Source organism: Mizuhopecten yessoensis, unplaced genomic scaffold, assembly GCF_002113885.1.
Source record: "Mizuhopecten yessoensis strain PY_sf001 unplaced genomic scaffold, ASM211388v2 scaffold5789, whole genome shotgun sequence".
In the NCBI taxonomy this organism is placed as follows: domain Eukaryota; kingdom Metazoa; phylum Mollusca; class Bivalvia; order Pectinida; family Pectinidae; genus Mizuhopecten; species Mizuhopecten yessoensis.
Genome location: NW_018406224.1, coordinates 400,399 through 418,273, shown reverse-complemented (window position 1 = coordinate 418,273; position 17,875 = coordinate 400,399). Strand labels below are relative to the sequence as shown.

At 35.3% G+C, this 17,875-nt stretch overlaps 1 protein-coding gene across 1 annotated transcript; it reads right to left on the bottom strand.

Annotated features, from left to right (window-relative positions):
• Positions 1-5,447: 5,447 nt before the first annotated feature.
• On the bottom strand, positions 5,448-17,162 carry LOC110451071. The gene is made up of 6 exons (XM_021498923.1): positions 16,817-17,162; positions 13,150-13,293; positions 12,482-12,550; positions 11,537-11,737; positions 8,645-8,791; positions 5,448-8,110 (listed from the first exon to the last, which is right to left on the bottom strand). Exons 1-6 carry the CDS (start codon positions 17,039-17,041, stop codon positions 7,916-7,918), a joined length of 981 nt encoding a protein of 326 aa, XP_021354598.1. The 5' UTR covers positions 17,042-17,162; the 3' UTR covers positions 5,448-7,915.
• Positions 17,163-17,875: the final 713 nt, after the last annotated feature.

The window sequence follows — 17,875 nt, the reverse complement described above, 5'->3', positions numbered from 1 at the left end:
AAAAAAAAAAAAAAAAAAAAAAAAATTCATCAAGTGTTGGGTCGGGGGTAAAAAGCTAGGGTCCGTCGGGAACCCTAAACAGACATATTTGTTGTTGGGCCTTTTGTAAACCTATCACAAAGTATACTAAGCAGCAACTAATATATACCATTATAACACGATTCGTTTGCAACGCGTTTTTTGATTGGATACGGACAATATTCTAATCTGCGATAGAATCATGAACAATCGTGTTAAGCTTCCCTAAGCCACGCCACGTTTCTAACCAAAACAATATGGCGTCAAGCTAGCCTCTTAGCGAAATCCCGCACATAAGTCTAGCAGGCAACAGAACAGAAACGAATTAACAAATAAAAAGTAAACATTCCTTGTTCTTACCTCCATTTATTATTGAAACTTTCGCTCCATCCGTGTGAAGGCATCTAGTTAGATCCGAAATCAAATGAAACTTTTCACATGTGTCGTATGAATATTTACACAAAATTCCGATTTTGTCGATAAGCACAGATTGGCATACATACTGACATGAAAAAGTAAGAATTTGGTCAATATTAATCCAAATGTGTCGTATAAACTTTGGTAACAGGTCTTACAGATCGAGCGCTAACCAGTAAGGGCGGGCCAAATAACCGACTTTTGAAAGTTCCTTCCGATTGGTCAGTCTGCTGCAGAATGAAAGGTCACAGAGGACTTTACTACGTACTTTTGTACAAGTTAAAACAATGTTTCTAAACATATTAGCGTAGTATATTTGTTAAGCTGTGTTAGAATGGGGATAGTACGTTGTTTTTCGTGTCAATACTTGCGATTAGAACATGAAATTTTGTTTAACATCTCGACCTATCGGTCTCGAGTTCAAACCAAATTTCATGTTCTAATCGCCAGTATAGCCACTCAAAACAACGTTCTATCCCCTAAATAATTAATGGAAATAACAATAGTTTAAACTTCCTTAGAGTAAGGTGGTTGGGGTGAGATATATATTGTACAAGTTTACATGTCATATTATTCAGTTATAGAAATTCTGCCAGTTTCAAGTATATAATTCTGTACAGCTAGAAATATTAACTTATTTTTAGCCAATGAAAACGAATGATCTCCAAATAATAATAACTCCAAAGTAATATTATGGGGCAAACATTGTAGGTAGCGTCTTCACACTTAGCTCAACACTTAGTGTGATCATACCTGTTACATTCCAATAAAAAAAAGTTTATTGTCTTCGAATTCACCATACAAGCATAATGGAGATGGAGCAATATTTTTAGCAAATGCATGTAAATGATCATTTAAGGAGCTACACTCCATTCGTAGTCGTGCGTGAAATAGTTGGCCCTTGCGGGTACCAACGTTGTTATAGGTAGGCGTTTTCTTAGTATGTTGCTTGTCAAGATAAGATTTTAAAGCAGAAGTAGACGGATTTGATCGTACATTTTGTGGAAGACTATTTCATTGGTCTATAACAGAAGGTAGAAATGACTGCTTATAAAAGGAAGTTTTGCTCAATATTGGAGTAATAAAGGTATGGTCGGAGTTTCTGGTATCATATCAATGCCCTTCCGATACAGTACTTGGAATAAGGCTATATAAATATTCAGGTGTATATTGATAGAGCATTTTATGGAACTGGATAATTTTATAATTTTGCCTCCGATCGAATAAACTGACCCAAGCCGATTCATTGAAGTTTGTCAATACTTACTAATTTAGTTGCACCTGTTACAATTCAAGCGGCTTCAATATTGAGGTTTTCAAATTTCTTTAAAAAACCTCATTCGGAATGTTCCCCCACACTATATCTCCATACTCAAGTAGAGGTCTTATAAATGAAAACTATACTGATTGTAAAGTATTTCTATCAAGCTGGAATTTTAAGATTTGCATGAGGTTAAGTTTTAGGTGACGTTTTAGAGATGATGTAATTGACATGATCTGACCAACTACCGTTTGAGGAGAAAAAGACTCCGAGGTGCTGATGGAAAGATACGTTATTTATAGGAACTTGGTTCATATGTGAGAAAGGGTGATTGGGAGAGTTTCTTTTCTTACTTATGAGGATAGTTTCAGATTTATTTGGGTTAAAGTCTACAAGCCACTGGCGTGACCATGCATTATTTTTTTACCTATTCCGATTCCAGAATTTCATGGGTCGTGATTGGATTGTCTACTACCATAGCATTATTATTAAAGTACAGTGTGGAAAACGGGACTTTGTTTGTCATGGCCTGAAAAGCTATTGTAAGATAAAAAAAAAAAGTACGCAATAAAACCATTTTTTTTCTTCACTTTTATAACTTGTGGAGAACACTCAGATACAGTTTGAGACACTGCACATCGCTTAGTCTCTTAACCCATCGTCCAACACATGTACATGTATCTTATTAAACGAAATTGATATGTTAGAATTGTTCACGAACATTTACGTATAGGATCAGGGTTAACAAATTTTGTGAATCTTCTTTCAGAATTACAAGGTTAAAAAGTATTTCACGTCCTCGGAATGACTTTTTCTAATATTTAGTTCGGAATTTCACACGATAGGTCGACTCGTGTCAAAGTGTTTGAGAAAACTATACAGAATATAATGATTCTGAATGCACTTGTACTAAAGAGGCGCCTTATGTGTGTAACTCAGGTTAGTGCAATGATGTTTTGTTACAAATTACTATGTTTAGACACTAGACACAATAAGTGACTAGTCACAACACCACATAGGGCAGTGTACAGTGTAAGCAGCCTTTGAGAAACCATCAAATTAAGAATTTACTACAAAAGATCTACCGTCACCTTTGCCTGCTCAAGATTCCAATATTGTTATTCCACAAGAGATCACCAGGAAATACAGGTTTGTGACACAGTGGATCCAAGTACATGTAATAAATGTTTACAAATGATTCTGGTATCAGCGAGATAAATAACTTCCGTTACTGAACACATTATTAGTGGTCTATATATACTGTTATACATGGGAAGTTTGATAATTGGAATAGACATCACCAATAGTATAGTCTTGTCTATGGCAAGCCAAGTTGTCATTTATTCATGGAGCAATGTTGATCCAGTACATTACCAAATTATATAAGATATCTTATTAAAAGTTTATGAAATATCTTATAAAAGATGTAAGATATATTATATAATATGTAAGATATCTTATAAAAAAATATAAGATATATCTCATAAACTTTTCTTTATAAGATATCTTATTTATTACATAAGATATCTTTTAAAGAAAAGTTTATGAGATATCTTATCAAGAACGAGACTCTGGCGAGACCGACGAAGAAGAAAGTGTCATTATCTCAAATTCAGGGGGGGGGGGGGTTATTATCTCAAATTCAGGGTGTGTGTGTGTGTGTGTGTGTGTTATTATCTCAAATTCAGGGTGTGTGTGTGTGTGTGTTATTATCTCACATTCAGGGTGTGTGTGTGTGTGTGTGTGTGTGTGTTATTATCTCAAATTCAGGGGGGGGGGGGGTTATTATCTCAAATTCAGGGTGTGTGTGTGTGTGTTTGTTATTATCTCAAATTAAGGGTGTGTGTGTGTGTGTGTGTGTGTGTTATTATCTCAAATTCAGGGGGGGGTTATTATCTCAAATTCAGGGGGGGGTTATTATCTCAAATTCAGGGTGTGTGTGTGTGTGTGTGTTATTATCTCAAATTCAGGGTGTGTGTGTGTGTGTTTGTTATTATCTCAAATTAAGGGTGTGTGTGTGTGTGTGTGTTATTATCTCAAATTCAGGGTGTGTGTGTGTGTGTGTTATTATCTCAAATTCAGGGTGTGTGTGTGTGTGTGTTATTATCTCAAATTCAGGGGGGGGGGTCATTATCTCAAATTCAGGGGGGGGTTATTATCTCAAATTCAAATCTCGTTCTTTATCTTGTAACCAAATGATATAAGATATCTCATTTAATTTTGTTTATAAGATATCTTACATAATATATAAGATATCTCTTTTTTATTATTTATATAAAATATCATAACTTTTATGAGATATCTTATATAATATACAAGATTTCATATATTTTAAGAGATATCTTATATGAAGAAAAGTATATAAGATATCTTATTAAGCATATGAGATATCTCATTTATTATATAAGATATCTCATAAAGTATATAGGACATCCTATATAATTTGGTTAAGTACTGGATCAACATTGCACCATGAATAAATGACAACTTGGTTTGCCATACTTGTCATTTAATAAGGCATCGTGTCAACGAACTCAACATTAATGCAAAATATGAGTTGGTAATGTACAATCACAAGTTTGTATATCATCTCATATAATAGGGATGATACACAGCGCATTTCAAAAAGTTTCTTATCCCCATCAGTAAACATTTACTACTGCTTACTGTGATTTAGAAATAGGTCGACATATATTATACATAGCCCGTGAAAGCCAATTTATTTTTTAATAAGACCAGTTCAGAAAAATATGTATTACAGAGTATAAATTAATGAAACTTAGTTTTGTAGAGTGATGTCATCTGTACTAGCGCAGACTTGAAAACGAAGGCGAGTGGAAGGAACTTCGAAACCCCATATGGTTTTCCGAAAGTACAACTATATTTATAAGATATTATATATAAAGGGCACAGTGTGCCTCATTCAGGTATTACATTGTCGTTGCAGTCGATACTGCCAGAATAATCACCTAATTTTACCTTACGTTGAGAATTCTAAACACGAACTCATGACATATATAGCCTATATCTGTTAAGTATATAGGCCATTAGCGTACCTCATTAACGATGTATGGTCTAATAATAACTAATATAGATCTTACCAAACAAACAAATATTAGATTGATATCATAATATACTATTGATATATGTTGGTATTTTTCCAACTTGTTAACAATCTAGCTTATATAATGTATTGTTAACAATTCATATAAATATCTGTAAGAAAAAGGTGACCCATGCATAATCAAACCCTAAAAATGTTATTGGTCATGTGCATTATTGTGTGTATACCACCAGTAGATAGGTCTACAATTTCTATTTTTACTGTTGTTCCCAGAAAACAGATGACAACTGTAAGACATGTTCTTTTTGATATTGTATCTCAGCACACTGATGGTAAAGCAACCTGCTGTCAGTTTGGGATTCCAAAACTGACTGCGAAATTGATGAAAACAGTAAGTCATACGTACCTTAAAAACATTTCAATATAAATTAGCAAGGTACACAAATCACACTTAGCTCAACACTTAGTGTGAGGTTATAATGTTATAACTGAGCTTCAGACGCGTTAATTTGCCAAAGGTCATATGAGCATATTATAAGACATAGTAACCATTCTCCAACCTTTCATCTCATTGTCTCCCGATTTACCTGTGAAGGATTTCTCTGACAACCAATAGCGTATGATTCTATGGCACAAGACACGCGAAACAAAAAATACTTCAGTTCAAATATAGGAAGGAACAGCTTGGAATTTAAAAAATATGTTTTATTAGTAGTTCACCATATTTTATTGTTATATACCCGGTTCCAACAAACAGCTTGAAATTTAACACTTCATCTACAAACATGGTGTAAACTAGTTAGTATAAAAATGTACACCAATCAAGGTCAGTTAATTGTAATACAATGCATGTTAGAATAAATTTTATCAAAACCTGACAAATGTACAAAACAATTGTACGGATGCTTTTCATTCCACAGTATATACTAAGTTATATACACTACTACTAAAGAGAGATCAAAATGTGTATATGATTACACTTATATAATAACAAACATGTAACATACAAATATATATACAGTGTATTTAAATGTGTAGCATAAACATATTGCTCCAGTCACATACATACAAAACCAGAATCTTAATACCAAAAGTACAGTACTTTGTAGGGACCAGACATTTTGATGTAGTTCCGTACATGTACTATGACATTTGGGAACTTCCTAAAGACCTTTCAATATTTTATGAGATTTTAGCACTTGATTATGTAAAAGCAATGCACTCTTTTTTGCTTTTTTGGTGTCTAGTGTGTTGCTTATTTTGTATTTTAACCCTTTCAACACTGTAGACCATAATGGACTCATCCATATCAATGCATGGTAGAGTCTACTAAAGTTACATAGGGGTGAAAGGGTGAAAGATAATTTAGCATTCATTTTGTCTTAAGGTACAGATACTACTATTGCTGAAATGGTTGCAACTCAAAACGGAATATAATTCCAGATTATATTGATCTTCATTCTCATGCCATATCATGTTTTAACAGGGACAGCTCAACATACTGCCCCAAATGATGAATGACATCACATTTTACAAACCCATAATTTTTACACTTGAAAAAGTCAAATCATTCATTTGGTACACAGAGAACAGCTATTTTCTCAATATAATGGGATAAACAATAGATCAAGTGTAGGAGAATAAAGAATTACATTAAACTTCCACAGTTTTAAAGTGTAATCTACTCAATGATGCACTAGACTTGACTTGAATCTCATAGTAGATTATCAATCATACAGTTGTTAATGGAACTATTTTGGGGTTTTGAAAAATAATTTACAGCAGTAAAGGATCAGGTGGTAAATACACTCAGCTACCTGTTCTGTTTATGTTATACAAGATAGTTGTTACTCTGAACTGGTTGGAAATTCAACAATGAAAATCAATTGATTTCTATATAAACATTTTAAAATCTTTGAATGGAAACATTTTTTCATCAAGTTCCACATTCTTGAAATCTTTAATATCGAATTATCAAATGGAAATCATAAAACTGTTATTATGAAAATATTCACATTATGGACATGTTAAAGATAATATAGATCAACTGTTGTAGTTTTGTCAAGTATACTCAAACAACATACAATTAATTTTTACAAAATATAAATGAATCTGTATTTAGTGATACGACCAGATCATATGTCATGCAATGCAAGTAAGTAAAGATTCCATATGGCACAGGTATTAACCTAGTAGACAAAACTTTGAATTAAACTCATCAGCAAATTGCTGGGTGGATTCTGAATTGTCCAAATTTGTTGTTTGGTTCAGTTCAGTTTCAGCTGAGCCATAATATAATAAGTAATGTTTTGCATAAAACAGCATCAAGAGCTATTTCACTCTACTTTACCTGCCAAGTCAATGATAGGAGTACTGCTGCCAAGTCAATGATAGGAGTACTGCTGCCAAGGCAATGATAGGAGTACTGCTACCAAGTCAATGATAGTACTACTGCCAAGTCAATGATAGGAGTACTGCTGCCAAGGCAATGATAGGAGTACTGCTACCAAGTCAATGATAGGAGTACTGCTGCCAAGTCAATGATAGGAGTACTGCTACCAAGTCAATGATAGTACTACTGCCAAGTCAATGATAGGAGTACTGCTGCCAAGTCAATGTTAGTAGTACTGCTGCCAAGTCAATGATACGAGTACTGCTGCCAAGTCAATGATAGGAATACTGCTACCAAGTCAATGATAGGAGTACTGCTGCCACGTCAATGATACAAGTACTGCTGCCAAGTCAATGACAGGAGTACTGCTGCCATATCAATGATACGAGTACTGCTGCTAAATCAATGATAGGAGTACTGCTGCTAAGTCAATGATAGGAGTACTGCTGCTAAGTCAATGATAGGAGTACTGCTGTTAAGTCAATGATAGGAGTATTGCTGCCACGTCAATGATAGGAGTACTGCTGCCAAGTCAATGATAGGAGTACTGCTGCTAAGTCAATGATAGGAGTACTGCTGCTAAGTCAATGATAGGAGTACTGCTGCCATATCAATGATACGAGTCCTACTGCCAAGTCAATGATAGGAGTACTGCTGCTAAGTCAATGATGGTTGTAATGTCACACATTCAATTATGATTGTACTGTTCAACAGTTAAAGATTGTTGTAAGCTGCATAATTTACATTTGTTAACAGAAGCACTTTAGTCTTGTTTCACTGGTACCAGCTTGGATAGCTGCTGTTTGGCATTTCTCGCAAGCTGTTTGGGGTCAGACCCTAGGATGGCATTGACGAGCGTCAGGAACACTGTGGTCATTCCAAAGGCTGCGTGCCACACTGTGAAGCTTGTGGTGAGGATCTGGTTCAGCCCCATTGTGACCAGGAGCAGTACACAGGCCTGTTATATGCAATATATACATTTATCAAATGATATCTTATTGAAAATTATAACTTTCTATTTATAACTGACTTTAAGTATACAATAAAGACAAAAATTCAGTTCATGTTTTGTATCAGGTTACAGAAATATGTTCATGTTACTGATATACACCGTAAATTATTTGCTATCAGCTGTATGATTATCTTATGCACTTGATCAGATCTAGAAAGTGTTGATCTTTTGTCAAAAACCAGTAGACTTGCTCAAGGCAACATCTAGATAAAAAAAAAAAATGGTGATAATCATACAGACTTCTCACTTCTAGCCAGTTTACTGGACTACTAGCTATATACACTTCACCTTTCAATAGTGAAAAGGCATAACTTCAAATTTGAAGTCCTGTATTTCACGTGTTCAGTATTTCTCATATTGAATTATCCCTGCTTGATATATAACTTTTCATCAATATTGGTCTAAAGATTCAAACTAGCCGATATATTTTATCTTTGAAGTACCTATTTAATTAATATACCAATGTATGTCAACACTTACTAATGCATGGCTAAGAAGTACTGCTTTCTTGTCATCTTCCCGCAAGAAATTAGAGGCTCTCCCCGACATGAAAGCCAAGGCGATGAATCCCACTCCCATCAGTCTGGCATTCTGAGCATGGGTAGCATCCAGTGTGAACGATGAAACCTGCAGTGAATCAAGTGATATGTAAATGATATGTAACTGGACCGGAGCTTTACATCTCTAAGTAAGGCAAAACAAAAAGGTAGACAGTTCAGTTGACAAATGAGGAAAAAAATAAAGGCAATTTTTGTCTGGTGTCATTTTTAATAATTCCCATTTACAAAATGTACTGATATTTCCTGATTTAGAATTATAGGCTTCATTTAGCCAGGTTTTTTTTATTTGTTTTGTTTTTATATTTCTTTTCTGATTTGATTTTAGGAGGGTCAAAAGGATTTAGGCACATTTTAAGTTGCAAGAAACTGGACCTAATATCCGTTTGATACTAATTAATAAAATATGCTTGAATGATTTTGATCCCCACAATAAACAAGCATCTTTTCCCAAGAAATCGTGAAATCAAATAACATTTTTTCAAAATCTTTTCATTAAGTGTGTAATACATGTATTTAAATTTGAATAACTTTTGGTGAACGAAGTATCTAATATCAATACTATTTATGGTTTTTCAAATGACATTTTGGCAGAAAAGCAATTGTAATAGGGTGGGCAATATTCTGTCTTCCCCAAGGTAGAGAGTTTGAGGCCTTTATATGACTATCATACTTAATGTCTTTTACTATGCGATACGTCAGCTATAATCTGTCCGACAATGTGCTTCCAGTTTGTATGGGGATTTCTCAAAGAGAAGTGTAGTATCATTTATTTTGTTTGGTACATGTACCTTGAATGGTTATTCACACGCAAATTGTACTGTCAGCATTAAGTGTTTTATGTGCCTAACTTTATACAACAAGAGCACCGCGAGTGGAAGCATGATGTGACATATGACATAAATGTGTTTACCTCCACCGTTTTGTCGGTGACTGTGACCTTGCCATTCATTTACTTTGCTTATGGCACAAGCTATTCTGTATTTCAGAATTACACTTTCGTGGTCAATGTTGCTATTACTAAAACTAGAACCTTGGCTTTGAGGTAGGAGTCTTGAACAAATAATCCAAAAGTTTGGCAATGAAAAAGGGACATAACTCTGCTAAATAGCGTTTTTAAAAATGTCACGATTCAAGAACTCATTCAAAGCATTAGGTTATTAGACAACCAAGCAGTTTAATAAAAATCAGAAAACAAATGTTTGAGTTATCGTGTAAACAAGGAAAAGTTGACAGCAAAAATGAAGAACTGTAGTGTTGCTATGTTGAGCGTGATATGCCAAAACGCAGGAAGTTGAAACTCAACAAAAAAACTAGAAATATGTGTTGAACATTATTGCTTCTAGCATTTACTACACAGAGCCCTTATTTGGCAATGAAAGGGACAAAACTCTGCCGAATAGCATTTAAATATCACGATTTAAGAACTCATTCAATGCATTCAGGTGATGAAACATCCCACCATGTTTGACAAAAACTGAAAAACAATTGTTTGAGTTATCGCGTAAACAAAGAAAAATAAACAGCAAAAATGATGAACAGCATTACTGTCAAGTGTGATATATATATGCCAAAACGTGGAATCTTGAAACTGTTACTCTACAGAAATTTTTTTATATATATTAAACATTATTTCTTCTAGCATTACTATACAAAATTTGAAAGGAATTGATTAAAAAAATAAATTAAAAAGGTCTTGCATTTACTACACAATGCCCTTATTTGGCAATAAAAGGGGCATAACTCAACCAAATATGCAAGTAAACTTCTGAAATGCAAAATTATTCGAGCTATATTGGTATGCGGTATGTGTACCAAGTTTAATCAAGATATGTTCATGAGTGAAGGCAGCAGAGCAATGACAAGGAAAAGTTAACGGACGCACATCGGACATCAGTCAACACAGCCTATATACCATAATACGACCCGTCGGGCGATGGGCATATAATAACTTGATTTAAATTGAAGAATGATTTTAAGTTCTTAACAGATATACATGTATCTTCTCCCAATACATCTACAATGTTTGGAGCCCATTCATGAAATTGGCTAAGATATGGTGTAGAAAGCTGAATTACAATTAATTCATTACTTGAGGTGAATGTAAAAAGTCCAATTGAGGTAAAAGTGACCTTTTGTATGATGTCACACCAACTTTCAATGAGGTACCTATATACAATCTTTGATACCAATCAACTCATAAACAGCAGCTGAGATGTGCTCCGGATATATTTTTTGGGTACTGGTGGTCAAGATATATGATTAAATTGAGGTTACAGTGACCTCGGTTAAGGATGTGACATACTCGTTCCTTAGATATATATACTTATATACAAAGTCTGATGCTCATTCACGAAACAGCAGCTGAGATATGCTCTGGAAACCAGTTTATGAGCGCGATCAACGATGAAGGTTAAATTGTGGTCATATTGACTTTATTTTAGGATGTGACACACTGCCTCCCGATGGTATATACATGTATTACAATGATTGATGTGCAAACCTATTCTTTAAACAGCAACTGAGATATGCTCAAGAAACCATTACATGAACACTTGAGGTCAAGATCTAAGGTCAAATAGAGGTCACAGTGACCTCATTTTAGGATGTGACATATACCCATTCATGATCTATATGGTCTGATTGATGCCTGTTCATGAAACAGCAGCTGAGCTAGGCACCAGAACTACAGTTAGCAGGGATGGATGGACACATGCACTTGCGCCAAGATAAAACAAATACATGTACTTTATACCCCTAACTTCGATGAAGCTGGGGTGTATAAACAAATTATTATACACAACTATAAACTCACCACTTGACAGGAGTATATGATTTGGGGGTAGATGACTGCTGCAAGACCAGTTAAGAACCAGATCACAAAGTCCAATCGAAGATGAGTATTACGGCATGAGGTGGACACTTCAACATAACCTCCCCAATCCTGTTGTCTCATTGAGTGGAATACGAACAGTCCAAACCATATCAGCAGGTTGTGTACAGCTAAGTTCCTCATCTGTTAAATATCAAAACAGCAGAGGCAAAATGGTCATTATATTGTAGTAAGTGAGGTTCAGTTAATCAAAACAAAAACAAACATATGTGCAGAGACTTGTACTCGTTTATTATAGATGTTTTTCTCCCTCCAAAGCATTGTTCCTATGCAGAGCAATTTTAATTATCCTGGTGTTCATGTGTTAAACAAGGAAAGAAATACAAGATTGTTTAGATCAGATAGGATCTATATACTGTAGATGAGTGATAAGTTAGTTGCCTCCTCCAGATACTAGTGTCCACATACAGAAGCATTTAACAGTGGATGTACATGTTATACAAGGATTAAATGTGCTAGATACTTTTTAGAGTCCAGTTGCAGAAAAAAAGCATTTCTTATATGATTCTTTTCAGATAAATTATCCTCTGCCAATGTTCTATGTGTAATTAATGATAATGAACTATATACATGTATATCAATCATAACCTCTCGAGACATGATTGTACATAGTTAAATCACACAACTATATGTTCCACCTAATATTATATAAACCCCTACCTTTTTCTAGTTTAGATTGAAGTAACTTCCCCCAGAATAATATGGCTTTTTCAAGAGTTATCGAAAGTTCTATAATTTTATTTTTCCTGTTGTTAAGCATGTATTGGTAATTTGATTTGACGTCAAAGACTGTGACAGTCACGTCACACAGAATTATTGTTCCCAATATGAACATACCATTTGGCTAATTGTTTAATCTATACTCACATTTGGGTTCACTTTGGGATTTTTTTTGGACAGTGCTGCAGCTTCCATCATCAGACAACAACCAGTCAACTGTAATGACAAGTAAAATATCGCTATTCTTACTAATTCTAGTGTACATTATTGGAATTGGTTGTAGAGAGTGTAGGTGATCGTAACCCCTGAAAATCGAGGATGCCCAAACAGATGATGCTTGATTATGGTATTTATCTAACTCTTGAGTGAGTTGATTTTCAAAATCTTGTCTTCAATTTGAATTTATGCAAATTAGTTTGAAAATTATTGATTCAAGTTATATAAACATGAAAACATCATGAGTTTGGGAAACCTATACATATATGTGCAGAAGAGCTTTTATTTTGCATTTTGATGAAAACTAAATAAATATATTACTATTGATTGATGCTACAGTTTAATACAACCCCTGAAAATCGAGGATGCCCAAACAGATGATGCTTGATTATGTTATTTATCTAACTCTTGAGTGAGTTGATTTTCAAAATCTTGTCTTCAAATTAGTTTGAAAATTAATGATTCAAGTTAGATAAACATGAAAACATCATGAGTTTGGGAAACCTATACATATATGTGCAGAAGAGCTTTTATTTTGCATTTTGATGAAAACTAAATAAATATATTACTATTGATTGATGCTACAGTTTAATACACACCAGAGTCATGGAAAAAAAATAGCTGCTATGTACAGTACTGTCTGTACTCTTCATGGTCAAGAAGAATGTCATGCCAATTGCAATGTCTATTATCCCAAGGGAGCGGATCTCTTGAAGATGAAGGACATCAGGTTCCACATTTTCCTAGGAATAACGAATAAATAAGCGTAAGATATAACAGAACGTTTTATTTATATTCCAAAAGGTATCAAGTAAAATTCCAAATGCTTGTCTAGTAAAATATGGTGAACACTGAACACCAGTAAATCAGGTGGAAATTTGGCTGATTGAAAAACATGTCAATGCAATTGGCCAATGGCTGCATCTAATCTGGGATATCTGTAATTAGTAAGAAATATTTTTTATTATAAGCACACATACATGTGTTTCCAGTTGTCATGGGCAAGTGAAACTGACTAGGGCAATTAGACAATAGACCAGAGGTGGTATGCGTTATTGTAAGAAGATTTTTCTGTGTTAGTTGTCTGTCCGACGAGTAAACAAGTTTTTCTGTAGTGTAAAAGATGTGCTTTGATTAGGTTGCCTTACAATCATCAGCTGTAGGGAATTTCCCTTTAGCTCAGCGGGCTGAAGAGCCAAGAGCTGCAGGTTTTAGCCCCAGTGACGGCACTATCTTTATCACTATTCTTTGTCCTACTACAAACTTGTGCCAATGATCCTCCCCGTTTAAGGTATAAATAACCTAGGTTGGTGTTTGATAAAAGGGAAGGGGATAGTGTATAAGATGTGCATTGATTAAGTTGCCTTACAAGCGTCAGCTGTAGGGAATTTCCCTTTAGCTCAGCGGTAGAGCATCATGTTGGAGAGCCAAGGGTGGCAGGTTCGAGTCCTAGCGACATTGGGCTGGAGAGCACTACCTTTATCACTATTCCTCGTCCTTCTACAGTAGCATAACTAAATTTTATATAAAAAAATAGCTGTTAAAATATTTGGAAAACCAACTCTGTCACCCGATGCTACAATCAATGTATGTATACGTATATAGATGTTATGTGAAACCTTTTTGTGTTATTCAATAATGGCAGGCGCAAGTATTGAAATAATTAATAAAACCTATAATATCTCCAGCCCAAGCGATAGAGCATCGGACTAGAGAGCTAAGGGTTGCAGGTTCGAGCCCCGGCAACATTGAGCTGGAGAGCCAAGGGTCGCGGGTTAGAGCCTCAGCAACGACACTATCTAGCTATGCCCAAGCTAAGGGGAGATAACTCCAATTGAATTTTCGTGCCGCGCCAAAATTTCGTCACACTTTTATACCAGCGGAAGAACGGTGATTTTATCGTGCTTGTCCATGTTATAGAAATGGATACATGGTAGAAATTTTATCTTCGATATCCCTCGTCACTTTACTACAGTCTATATTACAAATATCATGGCGGAAACGCAAGGAGCGGAGATTGTGAAATATTGCAGAAGCGACAATTTCCTTATAAAACCGAGTACATCCATCAAAATTATATACAAATGTTCAGTAATTATCCCTTAAAATAAGTATATATATATGCCAATCTGTCAAAACCGTTCTTGGTATGAAAAATGCTGTTGAAATCCCAAGGGGTAGTATAACGGTAAATCCAATATGGCGGACACCTCGCCTCGAAAACGTAAACAAATCCCACCTGTACCAGACAAAACTCGCTAGAAGGATATTGCATTAACGGTTGTTTACCTATCGTGTAAAGGTATCTGTTCTCTTTGTTTTCTGTATATATTTTAAACATTAAATGATGTATATTTGTATAAATTTCGGTACTATTTACTTGTTTCTAAATGATTAAACTTTTAAATTAAGTTACTGTCACTCAGTCTTGACTTAGTTTACATACGCTGATACAGTTAGAAATTGAATAGACCTAAATTTAAATTTATTTCGAGTTTCAGTGTTGTCTGACATACAAAAACTATACAATGGTTGGTCTGTACATAGTTTACATTAAACATATCTAATTGATATGACATGCTTTTGTTTTTCAATATCATTTTTTTTTTTTTATATAAATAAAACTTGTCAGATCATACACCATGTACAAATACAATTTTTTGTTTTTAAATATTATTTTAATGATTTATCTGACTAAAACATATCAGATCATGTGTAATTACAATGAGTATGCTTGAAGACAAGTACCCTTCAGACTCCTGGGTAAGCAAATGCCACAATAAAAGGAGGGGCTGGTATATACATTAAGTACCCCAACTGAGATCAACAATCAGAAGCAATACCAACAGGCCTACATTGTTCAAACTACTAAGTTGAAGAAGACCTTATTCATGCTGCACACTCCATCAAAAACAAAATTGATAACACAACTCAAGTAGTATTCCTGACTGATGCCCTCTCTGTGCTACAAGCTTTGACAAACGACAAGCTTAACCTCAACTTGAACAAGCTTTATACACCATCAAAAGTCTGACAACAGTTCTACAGTGGATTCCTTCTCACTGTGGAGTTTGGGGTAATGAACAAGCCGATAAATTAGCAAAGAATGGTGCTGAACAATAACAGGAAGAAAATCCAGTCTGCTACACAGAGATGAAGACTATCATCAAATCTCTGTTCAACACCCATCAGCAACAAGACAGTTACCACCAACAAGATCTGACCAAACTACCATCTTCCGACAGGACACAACAGACTCAATCAACATCTATACAAAGTCATGAAAGTTGTTTCATCTCCAATGTGTCCTTGTGGAGAAGCAGAGCAGGATACTGCACACCTCTTACAGCCATGGAAGATCCATCAGGCACTGATCATGAGAGATAAGATATGGCATTCACCAACCGTTACCACTCAAAGAAAAGCTATGTGGACCAGTGGATGCCCTTAGCACATAAGACCACCAGATAAGTTGAGGAGACTGGTATTCAAATGTAAAGGCGAACGATAAGAAAGAAGATGTGTAATAACCACCGAGACTGGTGCATCAATATATATAATTAAATGAGATTATTAATGTCATTCATTGTGTTTTGTAAGGGGAGGTAACTCTTTGTGAAGTAACATTTTAGCATCATCTCCGGAGTGAGGGGTGACATTTAGCATGGAAATCTTTCATTTTACAATAGAATAGATTGGTTTTGAAATTGTGGTAAAAAAAGAGAAAACAAATTCTCCCATATATACCATGTTATTGACCTTGTACGCTTTTTTGATTGTTTTCAGGAAAATGCTAAAAAACAATTGTGAAATTTCACGATTTCAAAAAATTCGTAAAAATCCAATTTTGAAGATAACATGGTTCTGATTGCTGTTTTGTAATCAGGTTATGGTAGTCTCTAGGAAAATGACAAGAAATAAATCACTTTTGGTTTAAACAAAAATAGTTGGGCATAGCTACACTATCTTTATCACTACATTCCTCGATCTACTACAGTAGCATAACTTAATTTTAAATAAAATAACAATGTCAACTTGTCACCCAATGCTACAATATAGTTACGTATAGACATCCGTTTCTTTATAGTTGCACCAGACCTTCTTGGCATAGAAGATGTATTCAATAATGCCAGAAGTAAATATTGAAATAAATAAATTAACCATCCCCCCCCCCCCCCCCCCCATCATTTCCGGACTTTTCAGTGTGCTAAAATTATACGGGAGTACTGAAACAGGATGTAATATGGCATGCCATATGCATCTTACCGCAGCAAAGATTTTGAAGGCTATTTCTGGGAAGAGCAGTAATAATATTCCCTCAAAGAATATCACACAACTAAACCCCTTCACCATGAACTTGGCTCCAAACGGCACGAGAATTAGCAACACGACCACGGCAAAAACCGTTGCCGCAGCCACAGTCGTGTCTGTTGTCAACACATCGACGTGTTCCTTGAACATATCAACAACCCAGTCCCTTGCAGCCTCCATGACTTCAGATAATTGTAACTATCCAGTCGATTTGTTTAGGCCTACGCTAAATTCGAATTCCCTCCTTTCTTTGTCAATCAACGCTTTGCGATTGTGGCGGCCTCTGGATCTGTAGCTCGGGGACGCTTGAATATCATTTACCGAGATCGCACTCCCTTTTCCGGTTGATCCGCTACCACCAGATTCCAACACGAGAAATCAATGTACTGTTTTTTCACGGCGGACTAACCGTTAACACTATACAATTGCAATGAAGCAGAGAATTCGAAGTCACTGACAGTGGAGAGATGACCATATTTATTCAATTTGTTAGTTGCTACTCATTTTGAATTTTTGAGCAAAGTCTTCTTTGACATTGAATCCCATATTTAGAATCAACGGCTTTGGTTTAGTAGTCAAAATTCCGTGCCAAATATCAGAAACAAGCAGAATATGTGTCTATACCGCACTGCTCCGCTTTCATTTATTCGTTTGAAACGGTTCATGCATTATGATAAATGGCTCAACAATATAGCGAATAAGTCTTTAGTCAGAAGTTCGATCAGACAAGGCATCATTTAATACCTACCGTACAATGCCAACGACCAGCCCGGCCCGAATTCGAACCATAGACCTCAGAACCTGGAGACTGGACGCTCTGGTAGCGACTGAGCTTCCTAGTCGCCGGTAACTGTCACAGTTCAGTTCCGCTACATTCCTCCCTCCATTAAAGTCTTCAACCCAACTGAAGACACGAACAGTAGTTTCTACTTCTATAATTTTCATAAGTAAAGTTTGGCCCCGGGGTAAGTCCGGCCACCATTCAGTGATATTTTTAGTCTTGAACAAATATCT

Excerpts from the sequence above, each read along its gene's own strand:
- LOC110451071 (XM_021498923.1), bottom strand. The coding sequence starts at position 17,041 with ATGGAGGCTGCAAGGGACTGGGTTGTTGATATGTTCAAGGAACACGTC. Across the intron at positions 11,738-12,481 it reads ATCCCAAAGTGAACCCAAAT|ATGAGGAACTTAGCTGTACA; the intron begins GTGAGTATAGAT and ends GATATTTAACAG. Across the intron at positions 8,792-11,536 it reads TCATATACTCCTGTCAAGTG|GTTTCATCGTTCACACTGGA; the intron begins GTGAGTTTATAG and ends GATTCACTGCAG.